Source organism: Coenobita brevimanus, chromosome 85, assembly GCF_032717465.1.
Source record: "Coenobita brevimanus isolate Jiangsu-jjx chromosome 85, ASM3271746v2, whole genome shotgun sequence".
In the NCBI taxonomy this organism is placed as follows: Eukaryota; Metazoa; Arthropoda; class Malacostraca; order Decapoda; family Coenobitidae; genus Coenobita; species Coenobita brevimanus.
In genome coordinates this window covers 7,965,033-7,992,969 of record NC_137038.1, presented here as the reverse complement: position 1 = coordinate 7,992,969, position 27,937 = coordinate 7,965,033, and the positions used below count along the sequence as shown (strand labels likewise).

The 27,937-nt window shown below is 40.5% G+C and overlaps 1 protein-coding gene across 1 annotated transcript; it reads right to left on the bottom strand.

The window, feature by feature from the left end:
* Positions 1-27,937, bottom strand: LOC145410413 (uncharacterized). The gene is made up of 8 exons (XM_080280565.1): positions 27,891-27,937; positions 24,749-24,974; positions 20,026-20,131; positions 18,312-18,503; positions 16,461-16,737; positions 14,918-15,014; positions 13,463-13,905; positions 1-1,533 (listed from the first exon to the last, which is right to left on the bottom strand). Exons 1-8 carry the CDS (start codon positions 27,935-27,937, stop codon positions 360-362), a joined length of 2,562 nt encoding a protein of 853 aa, XP_080136691.1. The 3' UTR covers positions 1-359.

The window sequence follows — 27,937 nt, the reverse complement described above, 5'->3', positions numbered from 1 at the left end:
GGAAGAACCTAATTTTGAGCACATTATCACCATTATGTTTGTACTATTGTGTTTCAGTTGCCTTATCCTATCATTAAACTACTCACTAAAGCAAGAAATATTGGTCTACCACAAAGTACCATATGGAGGGAGGGGGAGGCTGCATTATAAACTGATCCAAAAACTGTGAATGCTTATTGCTATCTTCTTTTCCAACCTTATGAACAACCACTGACTTCAGCATTTATAATATAATCAATCTAGAGTATTCGATACTGATGGATAAATAACGTAAGTGGCATTTATTTTTTCCAGTCAAATCTACTTTCAGATTATTACCAATAAAATTTGGGGTTACAAGTTACAATATAAAAAATTTATTAGTCCAATAAATCAACATGCTCTATATCAGTGTTACATGAAGTTGATGAATGTCTAGCATTGATAGGTGCACTGACTGTGTTTTCATCTACTTCAGAACTTGATTTAGGTGAGACATCCTGTACTCTAGTGGATTCAAATGGGAGATTGGAAATTATTTGGGAAGTTCCTAAGAAAGATGACTTGAGTTCCACTCCTTTTTCATCTGTTTTGTTACTCTGCTGCGGGGTTTTTATACCTTGCAGGAAAGATGACTCAAAAGGTGGTTCTAAAGCTGACTGTGAGCATTCAGTTAAAGCCCCTGTGGGGGGTGATGTTTGCACATTCCTGTTTTCACTTTGCCCTGGAACATTAATTCCTTGGAGAAAAGATGACTCAAAGGCAATCTTTCTGTCCTGGAGTTGCTGGTCACAGACAGTACTGAATGAAGAAAAAGTCTGGTCCTCTGGGGCTGTCCAAGGGGTAGGAGACAGACTGCTCACTTTCAGCTTTGGCAGAGTTAGAGCTTTGACCAAATTAATGGATGATGATGGCTGAAGATTCCTCTCAGTACCAGGACTGCCAAAGTTAGTCATAGCATCACATGGCCTGTTAGCAGTTCCTAGGTGATTGCTTTTTTTGTCACTAGATGCAGAAATTCCCTTGCTTATCATAGTGGTGGGTGATGGTACGTTTCCACAACTGACTGGGGTACTGTTTAGACATGATGTTTTCCTTTTATTAACCTCATCCTCATTACTGGATGTCTGACCAGCCTTTTTGGTGTGAAGCTCTTGTAAAGGAGTTAAACTAACAATTTCTTGCTGGCAGTCAGGCTCAATATGTGCACCCACCACTCTCCTCCCAGCTCCCTGTGAATACTGACTATGTTTCTGCTGCCCCGTTGCTGGATGAGAGGTAGTGGGTGGGTGAAATGATTGGTGTACATTATCAAGATGAGGAGAGTTGGTCTTGGAGGTGAGGTAAGATCCAGTCCTCTCCTCATAGGCTGAGTCAACATCATTCTCACTACCTGTGTGTGCAGATGACTGGGAGGATGTATCTCTTGCTCGTTTCCTCGAGCCTGCTACAGACAGATTTGGGGCCGAGGACGCCAGTTTTGATAATGATGATCTTGGCTGTTGCTCTTGATTAAGCAGGGCCTGCATTCTGCTCAGCTGTAACTCCAGGTTCCTGCAAATAAAGCAAAGATTGAAAGGGAGCCCAAAGATTGAAAGGAAGCCCACGGGAGTGGGCAAACTTGGGCTGTCTGGACACTGATAGTCCTCACCCTGCCCTAAAGTGGGAATGGAGGTCTGGATGATGATGATGATGATGATGATGATGATGATGATGATGATGATATATATATATATACTGTATATATATATATATATATATATATATATATATATATATATATATATATATATATATATATATATATATATATATATATATATATATATATATATGACGTGGTTAATAAGGCAGTGGAGGAAAAGAGGAAGATGTGGCTAGAGTGGTTACAGAGCAGGGGTTCAATTGAAATAAGAACTGAATATAGTGTAAGCAAAGAAGCACATAAAGAGACTAGTGAAGAGGAAAAGGATGGAGGTAAATGATAATCTACGAAGAAAAATTAATGCAAACTACTCTGAAAATAGGAAGTTATTCAGGAAAGAGGTGTGGAAATGTAGACATTACAGCGGAAAGAAATGTGAAAGTGTGAAGGCTGTTATAGGGATAAAGTAAGGACAAGATGGAAAGAATATTTTGAAAGCTTGATGAATGGGAATAGACAGAGCAGAGCCACTGCAAACATGATTGGTTTTTGGGGTGTGCGGGGAAGGAATGCAGTCCCAGGAAAAGTGACACTCTCACTGCATAGGTGAAGAATGCTGTGAAATGGCTGAAAACTGGGGATAAAGTAAGGACCAGATGGAAAGAATATTTTGAAAGCCTGATGAATGGGAATAGACAGTGCAAAGCCACTGTAAACATGATTGCTTTTCAGGGTGTGCAGACAAAGAATGCAGTGCCAGGAAAAGTGACACTGGCACAGGTGAAGAACGCTGTGAAGCGGCTGAAAACTGGGAAAGCAGCTGGGGTTGATGAGGTGTATGCAGAGATGATTTAGAGGAGAGAACAGAATTAAGTGCTTGTTGGAGATATGTAAGAAGCTATGGATGGGTGAAGCTGTGCCGGCAGAGTGGAAAAAGGCTGTGATTGTACCCCTGTACAAAAATAAAGATGAGCGAAGTGAGTGCACGAATTATTGTGGCATAAGTTTACTGAGTGTTGTAGGGAAGGTATACGGAAGAATTATTATAGAGAAAGAAAGATACCAGAAGTCCTAGTGAGTGATGAACAGGGTGGCTTTAGGAGTGGCAGAGGATGTGTGGATCAAATATTTGCAGTGAGACAGAAAGTGGAGAAGGATTGTGAGAAGGATTATAAGGTGCTTATGGCATTTATGGATCTGGAAAATGCATACAACAAAGTACACAGAGGTGGATTGTGGAAAGTTTTGCTCATGTACGGTGTGGATAATAAGCTGCTAAGTGCCGTCAAGAGTTTTTACGATGGTAGTGAGGTATGTGTAAGGGTACATGGGCATCTAAGTGAATGGTTCACGATCAATGTGGGCATGCGATAAGTATGTGTGATGTCCCCATGGATGTTCAATATATACATGGATGGGGTGATGAGAGAAGTAAAAACATAGGTAATGGAGAGAGGGATGGCACTGGTAATGAATGGTGATGGATGGAATATCTCAAATTTGTTGTATGCTGATGATGCAGTGCTGCTTGCAAATACCGGACAAGTGCTTGGTAGACCAATGCAGAGTTCTGCTGATGACTGTGAGTGTCGTGCCTTGAGAGTAAATGACGAAAGGAGTAGAGTGATGGTAATCAAGAGAAGGTGACTCTCAGTGTGATGTTACAGTGAATGGAGAGTGACTGGAACTGGTGAGAGAGTTTAAATATCTGGGTACAGTGATAGAAAAGAGAGGAAAATGTGCAAAAGAAGTGGAAAGTAGAGTGACACAAGGCAGGAAAGTAGCTGGTGCTATGAAGGTCTTGATAAGAAACAGAGGCATGAGTGTTGCAGCTGTGCGAGGCTTACATGGAGTGTTAGTGCCAACTTTAACATATACATGTGAGACTATGGTGAGGCATGAAAATGAAAAGTCAAGAGTGACTGTGAGGGCAGTAGAGATGGGATTGATCAGGAATGTATGTGGTGTACAGAGAGTGGATAGGATACAAAATACTGTAATGTGATTTGTGAAAGATGCGGAGTGAGGAAGTCTGTGGACACCAGAATCGAAGAGAGTGTACTGAGATGGTATGGTTATATGGAGAGAATGGATAACAACAGAGTGGTGAATTAGGTGGTGAGTGAACCTGAAGGAGGGAGGAAGTAAGGTAGGCCAAGGAGAAAGTGGAGGGATATGGTGGATAAATGTGTGAAAAAGAGAGGTATGAAAGTCAGTGAGGCTAGGAGACCGACAAGAGATCAAGCTGGCTGGAAGAACGTTATGAGAAGAAGCGCATGATCAGGGATTTGGCACCCCTTTTTAATGTGACAGCATTTGGATTGAGTCTATTGGATATGTTATGTGAAGCTACAGAATGTGGTGAAAGATTTTGGTGTATCAGAGCCAGGATTCCGGGGGTTTGACTGGTGAGTGAATGGTAGTGTGGCCCACTGGACTGGGCAAACTTGGTCTGTCTGGATGTTGCTACTTCTCACCCTACCCTAGAGTGGGAAAGGAGGTCCGGATGATGATGATGATGAAATATATATACAGTAATCACTCTAATATCCGGACGCCCAATATCCGAACATCCCCACTATCCGGACATAAGAATGTTTCATACTGTACTTTTTTCCATACTATACTTACCTCATTTCACTCTTTAATGTCCTTTATTGGTGTGAATAGGGTGTTAGGAGCTATGCATGTGCAGTAGGAAGGTGTTTTTCTGAGTTAGGCTAGGTTAGGATCCATAAGTACCAGTCCAGGAGCCAGTCACCAGAATGTTTATTATTGTATGAACCTACTTCTAAACCCTCATTTTATGTTCCTTTTGCATTTATTTCAGTCATTTATGTGCCTTATTGGTGTGATTTGGGTCTTAAATAGGTGCTATGCATGTCCAGAGGGAGTTGTATAGGTGTTTCTCTGAGTTAGGGTCCATAAGTACAAGTCCATAAGCTGGGGCCCAATATCCGGACAGAACCAATATCCGGACCTAACTATGGCTCTATTACGTCGGATATTGGAGTGATTACTGTATATATATATATATATATATATATATATACAGTAATCACTCCAATATCCGGATCAATAGAGCCATCGGTAGGTTCGGATATTGGTTTTGTCCGGATATTGGGCCCCAGCTTATGGACTTGTACTTACGGACCCTAACACAGAGAAACACCTATACAACTCCCTCCGGACATGCATAGCACCTATTTAACACCCAAATCACACCAATAAGGCACATAAATGACTGAAATAAATGCAATAGACACATAAAATGTGGGTTTAGAAGTATGTTCATACATTAATAAACATTCTGGTACTTATGGACTCTAACCGAACCTAACCGAACTCTGAAAAACACATTCCTACTGCACATGCATGAGGTAAGTTTAGTATGGAAAGAAGTACAGTATGACACTTTCTGGTAAGTATAGTATGGGAAAAAATACAATATGAAACATTCTGGTAAATATAGTATGGAAAATAGTACAACATGAAACATTTTGGCTACTTACAGCAAGTCCCTGGCCACCTCGATGAATAACCGCCTCCTCTCGGACTCTGACAGTAAGAACGATTTCCTGAAGCACTTGCACTACACTCTTCCTGAAGTCTTGCACTGAACTTAGTCACTAACACACAGAAGTCCGTTCTTTTCACAGTGTTCACTTTAGTCCAAATAATGTTCCATTAAATTTAAGTGTTGCACATTAACTTTTCCCAAGTTTTTTAAGTTTCCAAAGCCAAAACAAAGAAGGTTAGTTACGTTAAATTTCTTTTCTACTTAGTCTTTTCTCCCAACTTGAAAACCTTAACACAACACACCGTTTTTTTCACTGCACAACACTCAAAATTCCCGTGTGGTCTAGTGGAGAAGTTCTTGCTGTTTATTCACTGTCAGAGCCCGAGAGTATCACTGGCAGGCGTCCAAGGGGTGCATCGGTGGGTAGTGGTGATGGCGTACCGACTACAGAAGACTCTGAAGACAGCCGCAAACTCACGTCGAGCGGTGACTCCACTGTAGCTGATGTGCTGGGCTGTGGCTCGGAGCATGAGGGCCTGTCTTGGGGAGGCAACGGAGTGGAACCAGGGCTTGGCACAGCGGGGGTCACGGGCCTGAAAAAACTGTCAATCGTTGACTGACGCAAGGACCGACGATTCTGGCGATTGATGATGCGCTGCCAGAAAGCACGCACTTCCTCCACGAGTCCCAAGGGCCCCATCTCCCTGTCGCAGTCCGGGTGTTCCAGGTAGTCTAGGACGAACTCTAGATGTTCCCGGAGTGCGCTCAGCTTGGGGATGGCTGGAGTAGTGTCCTGCTGGGCGGAGTCTGCATCATCATCGCCTTCGTCGTCGGAATCTTCAAGTTCGGGACTGACACCAGCAACCGAAGACGTGATCTCGATATCAGACAACGTCTGATACCCAGGATCGCCCTCGTCGTCGTCCAACCACTCACGAACATCGTCCACATCAACATCGTCGCCGTGCGTACGTAGCCGTGCATGGAAGTCATCCACGTCAAACCCTAGGAAATCGTACTCCACATCTGTTCCGAGAAGCAGACGAGACCAACCATTTTCAAGAGTTTTCACAGGGACTTCCTTCCATGCACTAGCCCAGTTGTACAGCGCAGACTTGATGTTGTAGCGGCGAAGGTTTTCCAAAGTCCGCTTGCCTCGAGTGTCACGTCCTTCCCTGCGCTCGTCCTCGTCCTCGAGAACCACCATCACCTCGTCCAGGAACTTCCGACGGTACAGGCGCTTTGTTGCCACGATCACTCCTTGGTCCATTGGTTGAATGAGAGCAGTCGTATTAGGTGGCAGAAACATGCACCTAATACGGCCATTCTCAGCAACCAAGTCCTTGTCGCACGGGTGGGCAGGTGCATTGTCGAGAAGGAGAGCCTTTACCTGGTCGCGAGGAATTCCCAGTGTCTTCGTCTGGTAATGTATGACCTCCTTGACGAAGTGATGGTGAAACCAGTCTTTGAAAATCACAGCTGTGAACCATGCTTTCAAAGAATGGTACCATACGACAGGAAGGACATCCATCACCCCACGAAGGCACCGAGGCTGCTTTGCACGGCCAACAATAACGGGCTTAAGCCGGTGCATGCCGTTAGCATTGGCACAACACAAAGCAGATATCCGTTCCTTAGAAAGCTTGCGGCCAGGTACACGCTTCTCCGTCTCATCGGCGAGAGTGTTCGTTGGCACCGAGCGATAGAATAGGCCAGTTTCGTCAGCGTTATAGACTTGACCGAGAGTGAGGCCCTCCCTGTCGATCAAGCCTTTCACCTTGTGCCGAAACTCGTCCACTCCATCCTCGTTAGCGTCCAATGCTTCGCCATGTGCTTTACGGTTAGTAAGGCCATGTCGCAACTTGAACGCGAAGAGCCAACCCTCGGATGCCTTGAAGTCTAGGGCGTCGTGAAGCCTTGCAAACTTCTCAGCAGCAGCCTTCAGCTCCGTTCCACGTACCATCACACCAGCTGCACGTTGCTGTTGATACCAAATCAACGTGGAGCGGTCGATCTCTGCATACTTGGGAGTAAACATAACCTTCCTCTCCACGTTGCGTTTGCTTCTCGACGAGAAGTCAGCCGTGTACTGCATGAGCTTGTCTCGGGAACGCTTGATATCAAACAAAGTCGACCGGGCCAGGTTGAACTCGCGGAGAATGCGAGAGGAAGACCAACCCGCATCAACCTTCTCCAATATCTCCTGTTTCTTCTCCAGAGTCAACACCACTCTCTTCCTTTTCTCAGGAGGCGGGGCCATCATCACACACACTAAGAGTAGGGCAGAGAGCAGCAGGAGGCCTTGCAGCAAGTACGGCACCACCACAAAAGCGAGCACGTGGGCAGCCATGACGAAGAGCGTAGGTCTTGTCGCGGTGAGAGACAGGCGGGAAGTGGGGAGGATGCAGCGGCGCTCTATCGGACGTCGGAGGAATGACGAACCAAAACAATGCTCTCACGCGAGCGCCAGCCGGCAAGTTCAAATTACGGACGGCAAAAAATCGATTTTTTTTCCAATTTTTTTGGATTTTCGGACCATTTTGGGAATGTTTGATCCCAGGACGATAAGGTTCGGTTAGTGGGGATGTTCGGTTATTGGGCGTCCGGATATTAGAGGGATTACTGTATATATATATATATATATATATATATATATATATATATATATATATATATATATATATATATATATACACACACACACACATACATACAGTACCCTCACTGGCTTCGCGATATATATGCTCGCAAAATTTAGTTTCGTGATGGCAAGGGAATGTTTTTTTTCTAGGGGTCTTGTGATTTTTCTACGATTTTCGTGAGCCCCTGCATCTCCTCAGTCACTTGTTTTGAGCCACCGCAGCCTGAACCGACCATTGAGGAGATGTTGGAAACAGACAAACAAGTCAACGACAAAGAAGTTCAGGAATAACCCTTACCTGTCCCACCAGGTTAGCCAACATCTCGCCAAATCACAGACTTCCTGGCAAACACTGCTCGTCTGAAAGAGCAAATTGAGGAATGTGATGGGAGGTCAGAGATCAGGGACACCTTCTTCCTGATGGTGGATAGACTTCTGGCTAATTACAAGGACCTTTTCAACACCAGAGTTCATGCACGTCATCAGACTCTGATAACATCATTCCTGTCCACTTGTATTCAACAACCCCAGGCTTTGGAGAACATACAGCCTGGGGAGGCCGACAGTGCTGTGGATGAGGACATTGAAGACACTGGGGTGCTTGATAAGCTTCCACTGGATTTTGAGGGCTTTGATGTTGAAGCATCAAGAAGTGGTGGTGTGGGGGACTCAACAGTTGTGGCAGGGAGCAGTGAGGGGCCAGGTGGTACCTAACCACTGTTCCCACCCTTGAACTCATCTTCAAGCCCCATCAAGCAGTTCAGCCTAAGTGTCAATGTCAGTAAATTCTTTGTTCAGTAATATATTATATGTCTGATTAACTGTATGTAATTTATAGAAGAAGAAAGCATGCAATGAATGGATAAGAAATAGGGGCGTGGAAGAAGTTGAGAGGCGGAAGAGAGAGTTATATGTAGAAAGGAAGAGAGTGGTGAAAAGTTTAGTAAGAGAGAGTAAGAAGAGGGTGGATAAGGAATTTGGAAGGAATTTGAGTGTAAAGTGGAGGGACTGTAAGAAAATGTTCTGGAAAGAGGTGAAGAGAGTAAGACAGGGTGGCAGTGAAGTTAACAGGGGAGTGAAAGATAAAAATGGTAGATTACTAGTGGAGATGGGAGAAAAAGTGAGCAGACGGAGTGAACACTTTAAGGAATTGTTGAACATAGAGGATGGAAGTAATGCGAGTATAAGTGGCTGGGGAATGGCTGGGAGAAGGAGGGGGTGAGAAGGCAGAAAGAAATCAGTAAGATAGAAGCTGTGGAAGCAATGAAGAAAGTCAAACTGGGTAAAGCCCCAGGAATTGATGGAGTATGTGGTGATATGCTGAAGATATGCAGACGGAGTGAACACTTTAAGGAATTGTTGAACATAGAGGATGGAAGTAATGTGAGTATAAGTGGCTGGGAGAAGGAGGGGGGTGAGAAGGCAGGAAGAAATCAGTAGGATAGAAGTTGTGGAAGCAATGAAGAAAGTCAAACTGGGGAAAGCCCCAGGAATGATGGAGTGTGTGGTGATATGCTTAAGCATGAGGGAGAGATAGTAGTAGAATGGATGTGGAAGATGTGCAGATTGGCTTGGGAGGAAGGTAGAGTCCCGGAGGATTGAAAGTCAGGTATAATTATTCCCTTGTACAAAGGAAAAGGGGAAAAAGAAATGTGTGGTAATCATAGGGGCATTTGTCTTCTTAGTTTAATAGGAAAAGTGTATGGTAGGATACTTATTGACAGTGTTAGGGAAAGAACAGAGGAAGAACAGAGGAAGAACGGGCAGGCTTTAGGAAGGGAAAAGGTTGTGCAGATCAGATATTCATTCTTAGATCTTTAGTGGAAAAGTTTCTAGAGAAGGGAAAGAAGTTGTCTGTGGCTTTCATGGATTTGGAGAAAGAGTATGACAGGGTGGATAGACAAGGATTGTGGAAAGTATTAAGAATATATGGAGTCAATGGGAAGTTGTTGAATGCTGCGAAGAGTATGTATGATGGTGCTAAGGCTGCAGTGCATGTGGATGGTGAACTGAGTGAATTTTTCTCTTTGAAGGTTGGGTTGAAACAGGGATGTGTCATGTCTCCATGGTTGTTCAATCTGTACATGGATGGGGTAATAAAAGAGTTACAAGGTAGTGTAGTGGATGGTGGAGTGGCCCTGGTGAGAGAGGGCTGTGTTTGGAAACTCCCTGTACTGTTGTTTGCAGATGATACTGTGTTGTTAAGTGAAGACGAAGGGGAGCTGCAAGGCTTGGTGGATGAGTTTGAGAAAGCGTGTAAGAAACGGAATCTAAAGGTGAATGTAGGGAAGAGTAAAGTGATGGTCTTTGACAGAGGTGAAGTCAGTGAGTGTACAGTGAGGTTGGATGGTGAGGAAATGGAAAATGTGAGTACGTTTAAGTGCTTGGGTAGTGTGATGAGTAAGGATGGAAGTTTGGAGGGTGAAGTGCTTGAAAGGGTACAACAAAGAAGAAAGGTTGCTGGTTCCTTGAAAGCAGTGATAAGAAACAGGGAAGTGAGCATGGAAGTGAAAAAGTTACTACATGACAGTATTGTGATACCAACTCTAATGTATGGAAGTGAAGCTTGGACGTTGTTGGAAGGACACAAATCAAGAGTGAGAGCAGTTGAAATAACTTATTTAAGAGAAGCCTGTGGAGTCACATGGAGAAACAGGCTGACAAATGAAGATATAAAGAAACGTTGTCGTGTGGATGTGATAGGAAGCGTTAGGAGGAACATGCTGAGGGAGTTTGGCCATGTGGAGAGGATGGAGGGTAAGAGACTGACGAGGAAAGTGTATGTGAGTAATGTGGAGGAGGGGAGATGGAGGGGGAGGCCGAGGATGAGATGGAGGGATGGAGTTGAGAGGTATATGAGAGAGGGGTGTGTAAGCTGGAAGCAGGGCAGTGAAATGGAGGGGGAGAGGGCGATGTGGAGGCGATTTGTTTGTGGCCACCCCGTACGGGATTAAGGCGTCTGACAATAGATAGATAGATAGATAGAATTTATAGAAGAGGTATTGTGTCATTAATGGGTAGCTAAGGGGGAATAAGGTAGCTAACCCCGGAACCAATTACCTGTACCACTTATTACATATAAAGTATACTCACAAGTTTCATGAGTTTGAGTTTCGTGCTGCAACTGCGGTATCAATTAGGCGCAAAACTAGTGAGGGAACTGTATATATATATATATATATTATATATATTATAATTATATATTTTATATATATATTATATATTATATATATATATTATATATTATACGTATTATATATTATATATATATTATATATTATATATTATATTATATATTATATAATATATTATATATTATATATATATTATATATTATATATATATTATATATTATATATTATATATATACAGTATATATTATATATTATATATATATTATATATTATATATTATATATATACAGTATATATTATATATTATATATATATGTATATATGTATATTTAATATATACATATTATATATATTATATATATATATATATATATATATATATATATATATATATATATATTATATATTATATAATATCTAATTGCATGCATGTGTGATTTTTTTCTCACAAAAGTATCTTTATGGGGATGGAATGTAACTTTTGTCCATAGGCCCTTGGTTTGAATGTATCTCTACTGAATCCATGTTGTAAATTCACTTCATATACTCTCTGTCATTATCCAACTTTCTTCCAAACATGTGTCCTGACTGTAAAGCAAGGGTTGCCTGAGCATGTATAACAATAATGCAGTTAATACCTTTAACCTGAAGATGTATTTCTTGCTCAATTCTTGCTATTTCTAAATTATTTTATTCCAATAAAAAAAATTCCTTTTTTACTGAAGGGGTTAATATTAGTTATGTCTAACCCCACCAGTACTGAAGAGTCTCTGAAGAGCTGAAGTTATCCAAGGGTGGCAAGAATAAACTATACACTCAACCCCCTGCTATCGCGCCTAATTGGTCACAGGAAACACGCGTGATGGCTGAGTGCGTGATAGCTGAACTGAACAGTCAATGGGAAAATTTCTAATTGGTGTTTCGGTGGCCCATTTTTCTAACTTTTAACCACTTTATGCCTATGATTTCCTGCCAATCTCTCCTCTAACATGAAATAAAGCATTATTATATTAATAATAACAGTATAATGAATAAATAAACAACATAAAAGGCCCATCAAACTTTTATAAGGATTACGGCTTGGGTAGTTTGATGGGTTCCGAGGCTTGGGAGTGGCTTAGTTGCCGCCAGATCTCTTTGGCTGTCTCCATTTCTTTAGTGTCCACAGCTAAAGGGGGTATCACATGGTACCTTATATCAGGAATGGCTGAGGAACATTTAATTGGAACAAAACTTGGACGCTATCACACACGTTCCTCACACTGTCGTCAGAGCCCCGTCTCAGTTGTAAACACGTGATTACTTTATCGACATCACAGTTTTTTCGGTATAAGAAATATTAACTCTTTATAAGGGTTTCAAAACGATTGATATTTATTCTAAAATACAATATTAATAAGTATTCAGCGTTAGGCTAAATTTCAATGCTGTAGTACGATCTATTCTTTCGGGCCAAATGGGTTTTGGTCACTGTTTTGCCCGTCATGTCCTCGGCAGGAATCCATTCAGATGCATTCCAAATGCCCGTGCTATAATCGGGAATTTTACCACGTTACCGTTCCGATTAACCATCGTATCCTCTGCAAACCTCGTATGAAGTGCCGTGTGAATAAGTTTCGCTTAGCCTGTCTTCAAACTCGACGCGTGATAGCGGTCTTGGGGTGCGTGATAGCAGGGGGTTGAGTGTACATCATTGTAATGAATCTACATAATTTTAGCAAAGACTTAAAATCACCACCTCCATCATTCTATCCCAAAATCCAAGTTCACATGGGATGTAATGGGTCTTTCATCTCTGGCAAAATGAAACTAGACGGTCTTGGTAAAATCCATTCCCCCCTCCCCTCATGTGCAATAAATCCTTGTTATTGACAATCTTTTCAGCATTTTTTCTCTCTCCATTATGTTTACATTAATAAAAAATGCTTCTAAAAGTTTCACTGCTACCCATTAAGTTGATTTGTGGTTTTGACCATTTTACAGGATGCCTTCCGGGGATGACACTGATGCAGTATTTTGGCCTCCACTGCCCAGTCATATATATGTCCATCAGCTCCTTCCTTATTTTCTGCAATGAGGATGATAGACTGCAAAAAAAAAAAAAAGCAGCTTCAACCTGCAGTCCACCAGGTTCACATTCAGAGGAGCCTGGGGTTACAAGTGTTAAGCAGTGATATTTTGCAACACTGCTCACAACATGAGGTCTGCCTGTAAATGCAGAACTATGAGGAATTGTTCACTATCTTCATGCCACTATTCAAAGCCACTTTAAACATCAACTCACTCTAAGCCTATGGCATGGATCTCAACTTCAGAGCCAGTCCTCATTTACAGTCCTGAATGTGTACTCTATGCAAAATAACTAAGGGATACATGTTACTGGTTCATGATCAAGTGGGGGGGGGGGAGGGAAAGCAACTGTATGTGAAGAAAAGGTGTTAATTCATCAGTAACCGAAATAACTTTCAATACATACTGTAATAAAATGTAAAGATGATTAACTTTATACCAAACTCTGATAAACATCATATTAGTCTACTTACACCACAAGTTCTCTCAATCTAGTTATCTCCTGATGTAATGCGTCATTCTCAGTCTGAAGGTCCAGTATTGAGGCTCTGTATTCTCGCTCCTTTTCTTGCCAGGGGTTGTCTTTTCTATGCTGATCTGATTCTATAATCCTCTCACCTCCATTTCCTTTTTGGTTATTTCTTTCTTCTGAATCATCCTTATCTCCAATTTCTGTTTCCTCTCCTCTCATCACGCCATCAGTTTTGTTTTCTTCCCTACTCCTTCCACCTCTGGTCTCAGCCACTTCTTGTGCTGCTCCACTTTCCACAGGGCTCCCGACCATTCTCTCGGCTGACATGGGTTTAGGTGACCTCCCGCTTCCTAATCCACTATCTTCACCTGTATTCTGATCACATGGTGAGTCATTGGGAGGACCAGCCTTATTTTTTCTCTGCATTTGCCCCTGGTTGATCTGCTAAAGATGGATTGTGTTAATGGTTGTAGTTTTAAAACAACGTGTGTGAAGATGTAACCAAACCCCAATTTTTGTTTTAACAGCCATTTATGGAAGTCCTGTAAGTGTTAAATGTTATAAGCCTGCATACCTCAACATGGAATGTAGTCAGCAATGATAGAGAGATGTTAGAAATGTTCTATCATCATCATCATCTAATCCCGTGTTGCCCCATCCGGAGCGTCGAAGCCCGAGGCTAGGCAAGTTGGTCCTGACATTTAAGATGAGTGACTAGCCTCACTCATCCCTGAGTGCCATTACGTGAACAATAAACCCTAACCATCCCTTGGATATAAACCTACAGAGACTCAATCCAAGTGAAGCGCCTTAATTACCCACTACGGCACCAGGTGCCAATATACTGTATACTAAAATATTGGGGTTATCAAACTTTCAAGCTCAGATTTAATTATACAGCCCTTAGTTTTAAGAAATCTAATTCAACTACAGTACTTTACAAAGGGTTAGAGGTGCTGATGAGGAGCCTACATGTGGTGGCATTGTGTACCTTAGGTGGAGCAAAGCAAGTACAGAATCCACCTGCATGTTTCCTTGCACATCATGATGGGGAAGGATCATGGTTCGACCCTAGTAAGGCAATGTCTACCATAAGGGGATGTACTGGTTCCCTAAATGGTATACGTAGGTAGTGTGGGCCCCAAAGATGCACTTTCTTTACCTGTGGTCAATGGATTTGCTTGGCCAGACAGGCTGGGGTTAAGCAATAACACCAACAATAGATGGTTAGATTACAGTCAAGTTTTGGTTAGATTAATCACTAAAAAAGTATATGCGTTAACTAAGATTACTGTTTGGTATATTCTGAGAGGGTTAGTTGATATTAGGAAAATAAAGTTACACAATGCTACTGAAAATATCAAAATGCTGTATCATAATGAATAGCATAAAAGTAAAAATCAGGCTGATTCAACAAAATAAGTAACAAAATTCCAGTGAATCATATGTGGCTCACCTGTTCCTGTTGAGCAATGAGTTTGGCACTAAGTTTTTTCAGTCTATAGATATCTCGTTCTTGCTCTGCCATGATCAGTTTTTGTCTTTCTATCTCTCTGCAACATTAAGAGACAGAGAAACTATTATTACAGTAGTTTCTGATATCATTTACATATTTTTCAAGTACAAAATATAACTGCCACAGACTCTAACTTGTCCTAAAATTACCACCTCTCAATCCTGAATGCTGACTTCTAACAGGAGATTAATACTAGAACATGATGCATGTCATAAAAAAGTGCTACAGAAAGAATATAGAACCACAGCATTATATTTTCCTGACATGAGTTTTGTGAAATACACTTTGAAAAAAAAAAATCCGGTCTAAGTTAAGGTGAAAAGAGTATAACATATGAATTAAATGTGGCTACAAGTTTGGTGATGAACCAAAAATTGTTACCATAACTCTAACCGTTGCACTGCAGGTGACACAGTAAATTCACAGCACCTTTTTCATCATGATCCAATTGCAAATTACAACTTTGTATTCTTTAGGTTATTTATATTACTTTAATATTAACATGGACTGCATCTACCCCACTCAGAGTACAACCCTCAGGCAGAAACTGTCACAAGTAAGCAGATTCCATCATCCAGACCCAGGGCTGGAACCCTCCCCCCTCCTTTTAAAACCAACCCACTGTGTTTGCTTTGGTTTTGGGGGGTCTTTATTGGGCTTTTATGGGTTTTACTATTATTCCTCATATTTATATGTAAATTATTTAAAATAAGTAATTACCAGTACAAGGTAATTTAGAACTAAATAAAAGGTTTGGAGTGATATCTGGAGAACATATACTTGTTTTAGACAGAAAGCAGCCTGCAAATACTGCAACCAATAATACCAATAATAAGTGCTAAAATAGAAAGAGTGAGAACCCACATCCAAAAGTGTCCCAAGAGGAAAGCTCATTATAGGGAAAAGGCAGGTAAGCAAGGTATTTAGAAATAATAAATAACTACAATACTGTACCTGGAGTAACATTAGTATGATTTTAGGAAAATTTCTGTACTGTCTGCATGTATGACTACGACTGCAGTAAGAGGGGGCGTATGTATGTTACCAAGGTCCTGTTTTCCCCAGTTTTGCATCCTAACTACCCAAACCTATCTTAACCTAACCTAACCTTAGGAACTGGACTACATTTTATGCAAAAATTAACAGGAAAAAAACACACTTAAAGCTTTTTTTTTTTTCTTTTTTTAAAGGTGGGTTTTTAATGTCAACCCTGGCCAGACCACACCATCATCCAGCAATTGATCACTTGTGCTTTACATGTCTGAAACGAATAACCAAGCCCTAGGATCCTACGTTCATGACTGGGGCATAAAAAGATTGAATGGATGGCTAGGTGGGTGGTTGAAATTAGGACTTTCCTCTCTTCTGCTTTGTCCCATGGGAGTTCAAATCATCCTTGCTCCAGATATCCCCATCCCATATGAACATGGTAAATAGCCTATGGTTAGGATTATGATTATTAAATAAGGAAAGACAAACTCACGCAAGCAGCTTGGCAGATTCATGTATGTCCTGTGGTAGAGAAAGCTTTTGTTTCATGCGTTCAGTCTGACTTATAGCCTGACCATTTCTTTGCTGGCACTGGTTAATGTTCTTGTTAACTTCGGTCTTCTGGTCTGGGTGCTGAGATAACCCACCCTGCCCACTTTCTGTTTCAGAAAAATCATAGTCTGACAGTTCGGATGGCCTTCTCAGATCTGTTTCCTTGTTAACATTTTGTTGATGCTCTTGAGATACAGTTGTGGAAATGGCTTCATCACCTGAAAAATTAGGATTCAAATGTAACTCTCTGGTCAATAATTCACCATCATCTTATCCTAATTAATCATGATAATGGCAAAAACAGAGGACCACAACAATCAATAGAATGCCCAGTGATATGGCTAATTCAATTGTTCAAACTATCAATCAATGAGTGCCCAGTGATACGGATACGTTTTTCCATGTACAGTATGTGGGTGTTAAGATGGGTGCCCTGCTTGGGCTCGTGTAATTCACTATCATTCAAATGAAGTTTTTTGTTTGTTTTCGGTTATGCCCTCTGCTGTCAAAAGCTTAGGGCCTGTGACTGTTGTCATGTCATCAAGTTAGTGAGATGCCTTTACAATGATGTTGCTTGTATGGTACGAAAAGGTTAAGTCTGTCTGGAAAGCATGCTATGTCCCAGAATCTGGAGGTCTCTTTCTTTGGGAGTGACTGGTTAAAGAAGGAGACTTGAGGGTGTAACTGAGTTTCATGTCTGTCTGGACTGAAGAGTGATAACTGATTTGGTTGGTGAGGCAGTCATTTTATTTTACCTAAGCCAGTGTTCTAGTGAGTATAGGTATTGATGGAGCTGGCATGCTTCTTGTTGAGCTTTGTGAAGGTAGCCAATTGCTACTACAAAGTATGTGTGTTAATAAAACGGTAGAACTGTGTGTGCTTAAATGGAACAATCACAGAGAAAATGGATATCAATAAGGTAATAAAAAGTGTATATAAGCGTGATTTTGTGGGTATGAGGAACAATGGAGGGCCAAGATAAAAGTGGATGGGTAATGTAAATGTAGGTGTAATTAGCTGTGAGGCATGGGCGTTAAGCAAGTAAAGAAACTGACAAAGGACAGATATGGATGGATGAAGTATACAACACAGATATATCACATGACAAAGATTGCACCCCCCTTTTTTCCTGGCAGTCAATGGAATAGCTCAATCCATATGGTATGTTGAAGTCCAATTCTGTGTGAATTATCTGATTTATAAAGTGAAGCCAGGAATTTTAAACGATTAAATGATGAGGGAACATATATGTGTAGTCAACTTTTACTGGGCAGTATTCTACTGGCAGTGCTCCAACCACTGAACTTATCCCATTTCTCTTTTGAATTCTTCCCATCCTATGTAAATGAGAAAGGCTGGATATAATGATGATTATGATGATGATGATGATGATGATGGTGGTGGCAACATCTACCCTTGCAATGATTCCACCTGCATTTATGCTGACAGTAACATATTTTTAATGAGCTCACCAGAAATCTTATGTCCCTCAACCACTGTCCATATATTACTGTAACAAGCTGGTGTCAGTAATAAAACACCATCAAGGAATAACTTCTTCATGTACAGGGTAGCTAGGCTTAGAAAATAGATAGATTTACTCTAACATAAGCGCTAGTCACGAAGAAGTCATGAAAAGGATGTAAAGCAGCTGTATTTTCTATTTCTGCCACTGAGCTACATTAAATATGCTGTAAATGGATAAATGTTGTAAAAGAAAGTAGCTTAAAAAACAATAAAAATAAAAATAAAATAAACAAAACATCTTGATTCGGATGCTTGAGAGTCTAACCTAAGGGATTCTGGTGTCTGATATTTTGTGATTTCTCTGGGGTGGGGAAGACTGTGGAATAATGGCTGGGTGGATTGAAGTGGTGTGGAGGCACAGCATGATGGGAGTTCTTGCTACCCACTCCTCCCAGACTCCCCCTCCCACTTATGAATGCCTCAAGGGCTCCAACCAGGTCACTGCTATCGCTATCACCTGCGGAGATACGGTACTGGTATTGTAGGTTATTGCTAATGTTCTCTACACTAACTACTGTATATCCATTATGCATCATATTCTGATATCTATATCTATTTATCTATCAGTCTATCTATCTATTTATGCACGCTGTTCTATGCTCCAGCAGGGTAGTATTGGAAAACAAGAGAAGGCAGCATTATTCACTCACAGTCAGTGTCTCAGGTGTCATATGTAATGGTCTACACAAAGCAATTTCAGTCCATCCACACGCAGTCTCCACTAATTTTCAGTTTACCACAATTGCTTTACTGCATGCTTACATATGTTAGGAAAATTTATGATCATCAATACAGGTGCAGCAATTTCTAATACTGTATCAACTACAGGAAATAATGCACTGCAGTTATAGTTTGTTTACCTTAGCTTTGCCCAAATTTTCATCCTTTTGCAGCTTATTTCACATCACTCAGTAGAAGAAAAATGCAATGCCACAGCTCTACATCCTTTCAATAGTACTTCCTAGTTACCAGCACCACATTCTAATGTTAAGCTATTGCCACAACTTAGCACTCACTATGAAGAGATGATAATTTTACACCAAGTTAGAATGAAAAGGGTAAAATCCTTGTTATGTTAGTGATCAGTTCCAAAACATCAAAAACTCTTCAATATTCATGGTGCTGTAAAATGGGGAGAAATGGCAAAAGAGCTTCATATATAGCTACACTGGACTCGGTTCAACTACACCTTTTTTACTCTAATTTGGCTTAAAACTGTTATCTCTCCAACCTGAATGTGACGTAACAATACATCAACCCTAGAATATGATGCTAGTCAAGAAGAAGTGCCATGGAAGGGATGCAGAGCCAGGTTAGTTGAAATAAGCTGCAAAAGGGCAAAAATCTGGGAAAATCATAGTAAAAGAACTATAGGCATGAAGTCACCATCTGAACATCTTGAATGCTAAAACTGAACTAGATTTACTTTAGAAGATGGTCTAGTCACAAAGAAGTATCATGAGAAGGATGTGGGGCTGCAGTATTTTCTAATTCTGCCGCTGAGCTACATTAAATAAGTGCAAAAGGATGAAAATTTCAGTCATTAAAATGAATAAATTTTACACAACTTAAACAAGCATTTTATATATATATATATATATATATATATATATATATATATATATATATAATATATACCGTGTATATATATATATATATATATATATATATATATATTACTTTCAGTGGACTAAACATAAAAAAGAGAGAATTTAAAAAAAAATGACAATGCAGTTTTTACTTTAACTTGCCCTAAAACTGCTGGCTCTCCATTTAGAATGGTGAGTTGTAACAAGAGATTAATACTAGACTATGGTGCCAGCAAGAAAGAGTGCTGCAGAAATTATGTAGAGCCATTGTACTGTATTTTTCTGCCACTGGGCTAAGTAAAATAAGCTGCAAAAGGAGAGAAATCAACTAATTAAAGACAAAAGGGTATAATAATGAAGAGTTAGTGTTCATTAACTTCCCCAGCTCACCTCTGGCTCGCAGTCGTTCCCTCAGTTGCTGCAGTATTAACAATGCGCTCTCCCCAAACGGTGACGAATTAATATCATCTGACAGAAGCCTTACATTTCTTTCACTCTGAGAAATATGAAATGGAGTAGAGAGATATATGAGAAAGGGGGGTGTTTGTTGCTGGGAGGGCAGCCAAATGGCAGAGGACAAGGCAGTATGGAGGTGATTTGTTTGTGGCCAATCCTTAGAGGACTAAGGCATCTGGCAACAGACAGAAACATAGACAGAAGGACTTGTTCTGAACTCCTTCCATACTGTGACATCTTTTACATTTTATTTTTGCTCACTCTTGATTTTATTAAATTTGGGGGAACCTCTCAGAATGAACAGCTTAGAAACAATCAAATTTCATTCAACTCCTCAACTATAAAAAGATATATCCAAATCCAAGTAAAACCATTATGTAATAGTAAGAATAAAATATTAGACATCACCTGACTGATAGGGTTCTTATCTCAAGTGACCCATTTTATCCTCAAGGTCAACTCATCAACTGCACACTGCACACACCACAAAATCATTCACCTCCTAAGGCAACCAAAGTATAATCATAATGTCCACAACATTTTAGCCATGAGAAACTGGACTCTTGTGAGGTTACTGTGATGCTTATAACCATGATCAAAGAAAATTGCTGTATTAAAGTAATTCTGAGCATTCCAGCCACTTCCCTTACACAAATTACAAAGTAAACAACTAATAAACTAAATTACATTAATCTCACTATTTCTCACTTGTTAGTCAATGTAAGTCAAACATTATCAACCCAATTTTCTGAACTACATGGTCTTTGTTACAGTATATGTCAAAAATGTGTTTCAAAATATCACAACTTTTTCCATACTAACAATGCTTTAACCCGCCCCGTCCCGTCGATGTATGGGTACGTTGCAATGATTTGCATTTGCCAGTCCCGGCGACGTACCGGGTCCCTAATTTGCACAATTTTCAATTTTCGCGCGTGATTTTTCGTATGTATACACGGGACACCTTCCTCTATTCCTCTACAAGATGCCAAGCAGGGACAATGCCTTACACCGCATAACCTCCCCCCTCCCCCCCTCACGCCATTGTCTCGGCAATTCACCTGTTACCAGTGACCTGGCCAATAAAGACATTCAGGGCCAGAGTGATTCCCCAATCGATGACAATGTGGAGGACAAGGTTTACATAGCATTAGAGGAAGAAACAGTCAGAAACGATCAGGTAATGTGGGAAAAAAAGGTCATGAATGGTGATTAGTGAGTGAAACAATGCTTATAATGCCTATATTACTGCTTGAAAACCAATATACTCTCATACTACATATAAATTCGTACCAAGTAAATAAATAAATAAATACCGTTTATGAGTGGATAAAATAGTTACCCTTCCATAGAACTCGTTTTCTTTGGTGCCAGCATGTTAGAAAACCCAGTCAGGTAAGGAGGAACTCCTACCTGGATTGAGTATTTTAAACCTCAGGTGAGCAATTTCTCTATGAATTTTTGATGTTTCTCACCAAAAACGAAGGTTTTAGCCAAAAAAAAAAATTTCCGAAAATACCTCGGGACTGGGGGATGTCGGAGGTGCGGAAAACCTTGGGACGTGACGGGTTAAACTGTTAAAAATGACAGATCAGCTTGTTAAGTAGCAATGGAACTTTAACTGGCAATCTTGTGTGTGTGTGTGTGTGTCTGTGTGTGTGTGCACGTGATTTACTGATGGGAAAAAAAAAAAAAAAAAAAAAGAACAACATATATTGAGAACTTACTAGCCTATACAAAAAGCTTCCAACACTTTCTAAGTTTACTGTATATAATCCAGTGCACTCTCTCTCTCTCTTTCCAACTTTCAGATAATTCTTTTCAAATCAGAAAACCTCCTAGTAGTGAGGTGGTTAATGAAGACTATCTCTAACCCCTCCAGTTCAAAAGGTCTCCCCAAATTGTATAAACCATCTGGTACTAGCAAGAATAAACTAAAAATATGTTGTTGGAATCAAGACTATAACTGGCACCTATCTCAATCTCAATCAAAGTGATCAACATAATTTACTTCAGGATCAGGCTGTGGAGGATTATGATGCTGTGGTATCCTTTCATTACTGGAGGATGAGTCATGCGCACCCACATCTGTTTTTCTTGACCCACACTTCTGTTGAGAGTGCATCTCTTGTCTCATTGCTGGAATCTCTTGTGTCTCTTTATGAGATGGTATCCTCTGGCTTGCTAGATTTTGTATGCATGAATGAGAATGCTGGGAGGTGTGATGGATAGGATGAGTGGGTTGGTGGGGAGGGTTGAGCTGCGAGGGAGTATGGGTGGTAGGTGTGGGTGTGTGTACAGTGTGTAGGGGAGGGTGAGAGGTATGTGAGGGAGGGTGGGAAGTATGTGGTTGTGTGTAAATGGTATGTGTGGGTTGGTATAAGGTATGTAGGGGAGGGAGGGATGTGTGTGGAGGTTGGTGAGAAGTGTGTGGGGGTGGATGGGATGTGTGGATGGATGGGTGGGAAGTGTCTGGTGGTGGGTGGGAGTGCTGGCTTGGATGGGAGGTGTGTATGAAAGGATCTGAATGTTGGTGGGGAGAAGGGGAATGTGGTGTAGGGTGATACTGTTGAGGTGGGTGTGATAGTACAGTAGGATGAGAAGGGTGTTGTGGAGTTTGGGCTGTAGACTGAGATGGAAGGGAGGAATGTGGAGCAGGATTGGAAGACATTGTTGGAGGATGATATGTAGGATGGGGAAACTGTGACTGTTGGGGAGGAATGAATACATGTGGGGCTGTATGTAATGATTGTGAAGCAGCTTGAGAATATGGATAAAGAGGTGGGTTAAAGTGTGAAGACTGAGACTGTGGCAAATGCTGTGATGTGTGCTGGGATGGGTGTGGAATAAGTGGAGGAGGTGGAGAGTGTGGGAGAGGATGTGAGGTGTCCTGTGTGGGGTGTGGTGGTTGGGAGTGGGTCTGTGCTGAAGAGGGGTGACTTCTCTCAGGCTGGGAGATTGACCTATGTGGTTCTTCTCTCATGCTTAAAGGCAAAACAAAAGAAAAGAAACAATAAAAGTACAATAAGAGCAAAAGTCTTCTTTTACCCTCATGAACATGATATGATCTCTAGTATTTTATGTCAGTTACAGTGCAAAATAGCTTTTTTTTTTTTTTTTTTTTTTTTTTTTTTTTTGAATTTATAAAATGGTACAGTATATAGTTACTCCATCCTCATAACATAAAACAACATAAAAATGACCCCATGCTTCCTCTCAGGGAATTCCCATATTGGAGTTGGCTATGGTGCACCTGTTTTCTATGGACAGGAAGCTACACCAAGTGCCTCCCCCCAAAAAAAATAATACAGTAAAAATAAAAAAATATATTTCCCAATAATTGCTGGAAGTTATTGGCAAAAAAAAATTTGGTATATGTAGTAATATTTGTAACAATATGGAAGTCTCAGCATGGACTTTGACTCTATAAACAATCCCTCAGAAGAAAGATCACCAAGTGACTGTACCTGTGGCTGAATGTTTCCTACCAATGTGATAACTGTGTGACTGGTTACCATACTTTCACTTTGATGGCAGTATCTCCTGGGGTCGATGACAGCCATCCACTTACTACCTAAATCTACCTTCTTCCTCTTACCCATAAATTAATCCAGCATTATACAGTACAGTACTGCAATAGATAAGGCTGCAGGCTTAACCTCAAAATGCATCAGGGTCCACATAACACCTGTCTATCACACCCCAACTCAACCTGACCGGCACTAACTTAATGTACCCTTCAAAACCATAATCCAACTTGATGCAGCTAATGTCAATTTCAAAAGTTTGCTGACACTTCCCTACCATCTTTGGCAATGGAAGGTATTACTGTACACTGGGTCACAAAAGTATCGGTGCACAACATGCATGAAACACTCGGGACCACAGAACGAAGGTCAATGAAATATTAGTATCCGACCTACCACACGTTAGTAGCCCTGATGTTAGGAGGTGTCATATATCGCCAACTAGCAATATCCTCTTGCAAACATATAACTAATGTAATGTTTATATAGAAAGACACTGATGATACAAAATGAGACATTGGTAATGTCAGCAGTTGTTCAAGCCTTTTCGGTAGGCATCGCACCCCCTGTGCACCGATACTTTTTTGATCGAGTGTAAATGAATATCTTTATATGACAGCAATATGAAATACAGTTTATTATTAAAGAATATGAGAAGGATGGATACCTTTCTGACATTTAAGGAGGGATGAGAGACATGAAAGGGAGGATGCAGTACTGCCAGGAGATTGTCTGCTAACTTTAGGTCATGAAAGCACTGTGACTGAAACAAGTTACCAAACCCATCAAGGCCCAACTCACCTGACTCTCTCCCCATCAGGTGGTTCCGAGTCACTGTTCTTGCTGTGAGAAGAGATGGAGCTACATTCTCGCAGCACATCCTCCCAAGTCTCATTATTTCCAAGATGAGGATGTGCCCTTTTTCGGGACTTTTTTCTTGTGACCTCAACTGAAATGCGACCACTAGATGGCCTGGGATTCTCAGGTGGTTCAAGAGATACTGTATTTTTATTTGCTTTTGCTGCTTCTCCTTCTTTCTCCATTTCCACTCTAACCGCTTCGCTCTTCTTCCAATTGCCTCTTTCTTCTTGCCTATTAATATCTCTTTCTGCTGCTTCCCTGTTCTTTACCCCTTCATTCTGCTTTGTTTTCCTTTTCTTCTCTTTCTCAATCCTCTCAATCTCCTTCTCCAACATGCAGTCCCTCACAAATGGCTTTGTAGGAGGAAGCAGTGGCAGGTCAGACTTGGGGTAGGTCCTAAGGGTTAGTTCAGTTACACTGTTGCTGTTCTGGAAGGTTTGGCGGTGGACCACTTTGCCCTTCCTTGCAGCAGCATGATGAGCCATGAAGGAGAATCTGGAATAATAGGGAAGCTGAAGTAAGAAAGTAGGACACAATGCTGGTAGAGGACTGTCAGCAAACATTAGCCTATTACAGAGTATTATCTATAATACAACTAACAGAAGGGGTGCAGTATAAAATATTTAGCTATGGCAACAGTTCAATCTACTTTACACTCTGACTGACAGTTTTGTTACATGATACTGACAAGGAGATTTCACTGTTAATGAATTTGAAAACAGAGGGAGAATCACTAATGATTCTTATAGCTATTACTGATTTGCAACATAAGTGTCACAGAAGAATACCCGGTATGTGTTTGTACAAATGGGAGCCAAGTACAGAACAACTAAAAAATAATTAGATCAAGTATGGGCTGAAACAAGAATTTTAGCACTGCCAAAGAGCTCACAACAACCCTTTACAGCAAATACCGCTGACTGGACATGTGCAAAAAACATACTCAAATGTACAACTTAAAAACCATAAATAATGGCAAGCACCTGATTGGAGGGATGTAGAAACCAAACTCTAGGTTTAAAGCTCTCCTGACTCACCAATGATCATAATTCACCTTGTAATGTGTGCACTAAAACATCCATTAAGACAAATTTGTGCCAAAACTGAAATGTGGATCGGAAGTGTCCAATAATATGGGTACTTTTAGTAGTCATACGATCATTTAATGGCTAAGTTGTTGTAATCATAAAACAAATATTTATGTAAGTAAGACAGAGAAATAGAAAAGGAAATGAGATAAATAAGTAAAATAACACTTCACAAACGTAGGAAAGCATATATTTCAAAATTCTATTACAGTAATACATAGCTACAGTAGTACAGTACCACATACAGTAGCAACAATCTAACCATGAATGTATGGAAAAACTTCAAAATCAAATCCGACAAAGCCCATTATATGTGGTGTTACGGTATATTCCTGTCAACATTTTGTATCAATAGGAATTTAGGAAACACAGGGTTGTGGTCCTCAAATATGAACTGTCTTAACCTCCCATGTAAATGAATCTGGTAATGTGAGTAATGTCCAAAAAGAAGAATCATATCCACATACAGAACAGTCCAAATTGGGCCAAAACTGTCATAACTTCCCAGTGAAAGTTTCCACAGGTAGGCATAATGGAATTTTTGCAGTGTTGGACAAAAATTTTTTTTCTAACCTAATCTTACCAATATATATTGTTTCCACCCCAAAATTCCATTTTTTTAAAAATTATTATTGCAGGTTGAATTAGTGGTCGTCTCTATGGCTTTTTTAGTGCAAATGCTTTGTTTAGTGCAGCAGATGCTCAATTTAATGAACTAATTCAGCCGACCCCCATTTCATTAACTTGAATTTCCCGCTAAATCAAACTCCAGAACCAAGGCTCAATATAAGGGAAAATTTTCGGGTATTTAAGGGTACTTTCCATTAAATCCTTGAAGGTAACCCAAACCTAGCAAACTATGCTAACTCTCAGCACTACACACACCAGTCTGAACCCACAATTATTACCCCCACAAATGCATTTATTATACAGAATTTCCTTAATGGAATTATACTTGTTTTAACGGAAATTTTCCCTTAAATAGGGCAAAAAAAAATCCCTGAAAAAAAAATTATTCCATTATCTCGGGATTCCACTAGATTGGTGTCCATAGTTCCTACTTCCATCTGCTATCGTATATACAGTATAATAAAATCAAGTTGTTGGCATAGGTCGTTTAAATGTAGACGTGATAACTGATGCAGCTAGTGGGTGAAGAATCCCTCCACTTCATTGAGAAACCCTCCAATAATTTAGCCTTAAAAAAAAAAGTGTGTGAAATTGAGGCTGAAGCTTAATGTTAACCACCTTACTCTATCAATACTAGTCTAACAAAACTAACCTACTATTAAGTCTGACTAACCTAACAAGCTCAGGTTAGCGATGAATGCTGTAATGAAGAATCCAAGCCATAATATGACCATATGGCACTGTGCGAGTAGAGGGGGAAATAAAGTCCAGAAAAAAAAAAAGGGAAATGTTCCTCCGAGCTAGACCTTACTAGATCATATAGCCCTGCTAGACGACAGGAGGGCGTTACACCTCCCAGCATGGTAGCTGCCGGGCGTGGCTCGAACTCACCCCTGGTCCCGAGTCCGACGCTTTACCACTGAGCCACCCTGCCCCCATAAATGCCAGAAGAAACCCGGAAATACCGAGGAGATGTAGGGCAGAAGAGGACGGTAGGGAGAGGACTGGAGATCAGAAGACCCCTTTTAATTGCTCTTAAGACATGTAGAGATACTATCATACTCTCTCCCCCTCCAGGGTAAAGAGATGAGACCGTCCCAAACTGCAATAATACATTTAATTCCTCTTAAACAATGCACAGCACTTCAATATCAAGACACGTAAGCATTGACCACTGCCAAATCCACCACCTATAACGATCAATAGTATATAAAAAAAAAATGTTTCACAGTCCAATAACAGGGCTCTTGAGATTTAAAACACAACGTACATCCAACAAACACCATTCGTATATCTGTCAGGATCAACGTCAACTCAGATTATACTACTTGTTAAAACCGGACGAAATAAAATTAAGACCTAATTTTTCTCATTAAAATCAAGTTCAAATTAGTTTGTTTCAAGAAAAAAAAACACAATAATAGTTTTATGCAAGATCATCTGAGCTTATCCTAAGTCAATAACTGCAACTGCAAAAAAAAAAAAATAGTTTTAACTTTTTTGTAAGCCGCATTTATGTAATAAAAGCCCGCGCAATTTAAAAAGAAACATGAAGCGTTAAGTCGACTATCACAAATTTTCTTTAATAATAGCAAACTGGCTGTGTCCGTGGATCACACTTTTGACTGCTTTAGTAACTATAACGAGACATAAAAAGAACTTCCGTGAATACTGAGGTAAATGAGACACTTGCCTGTGGTGCCGACTGGCGACCACGTCCTGAACCTCGGTAAAGATCAT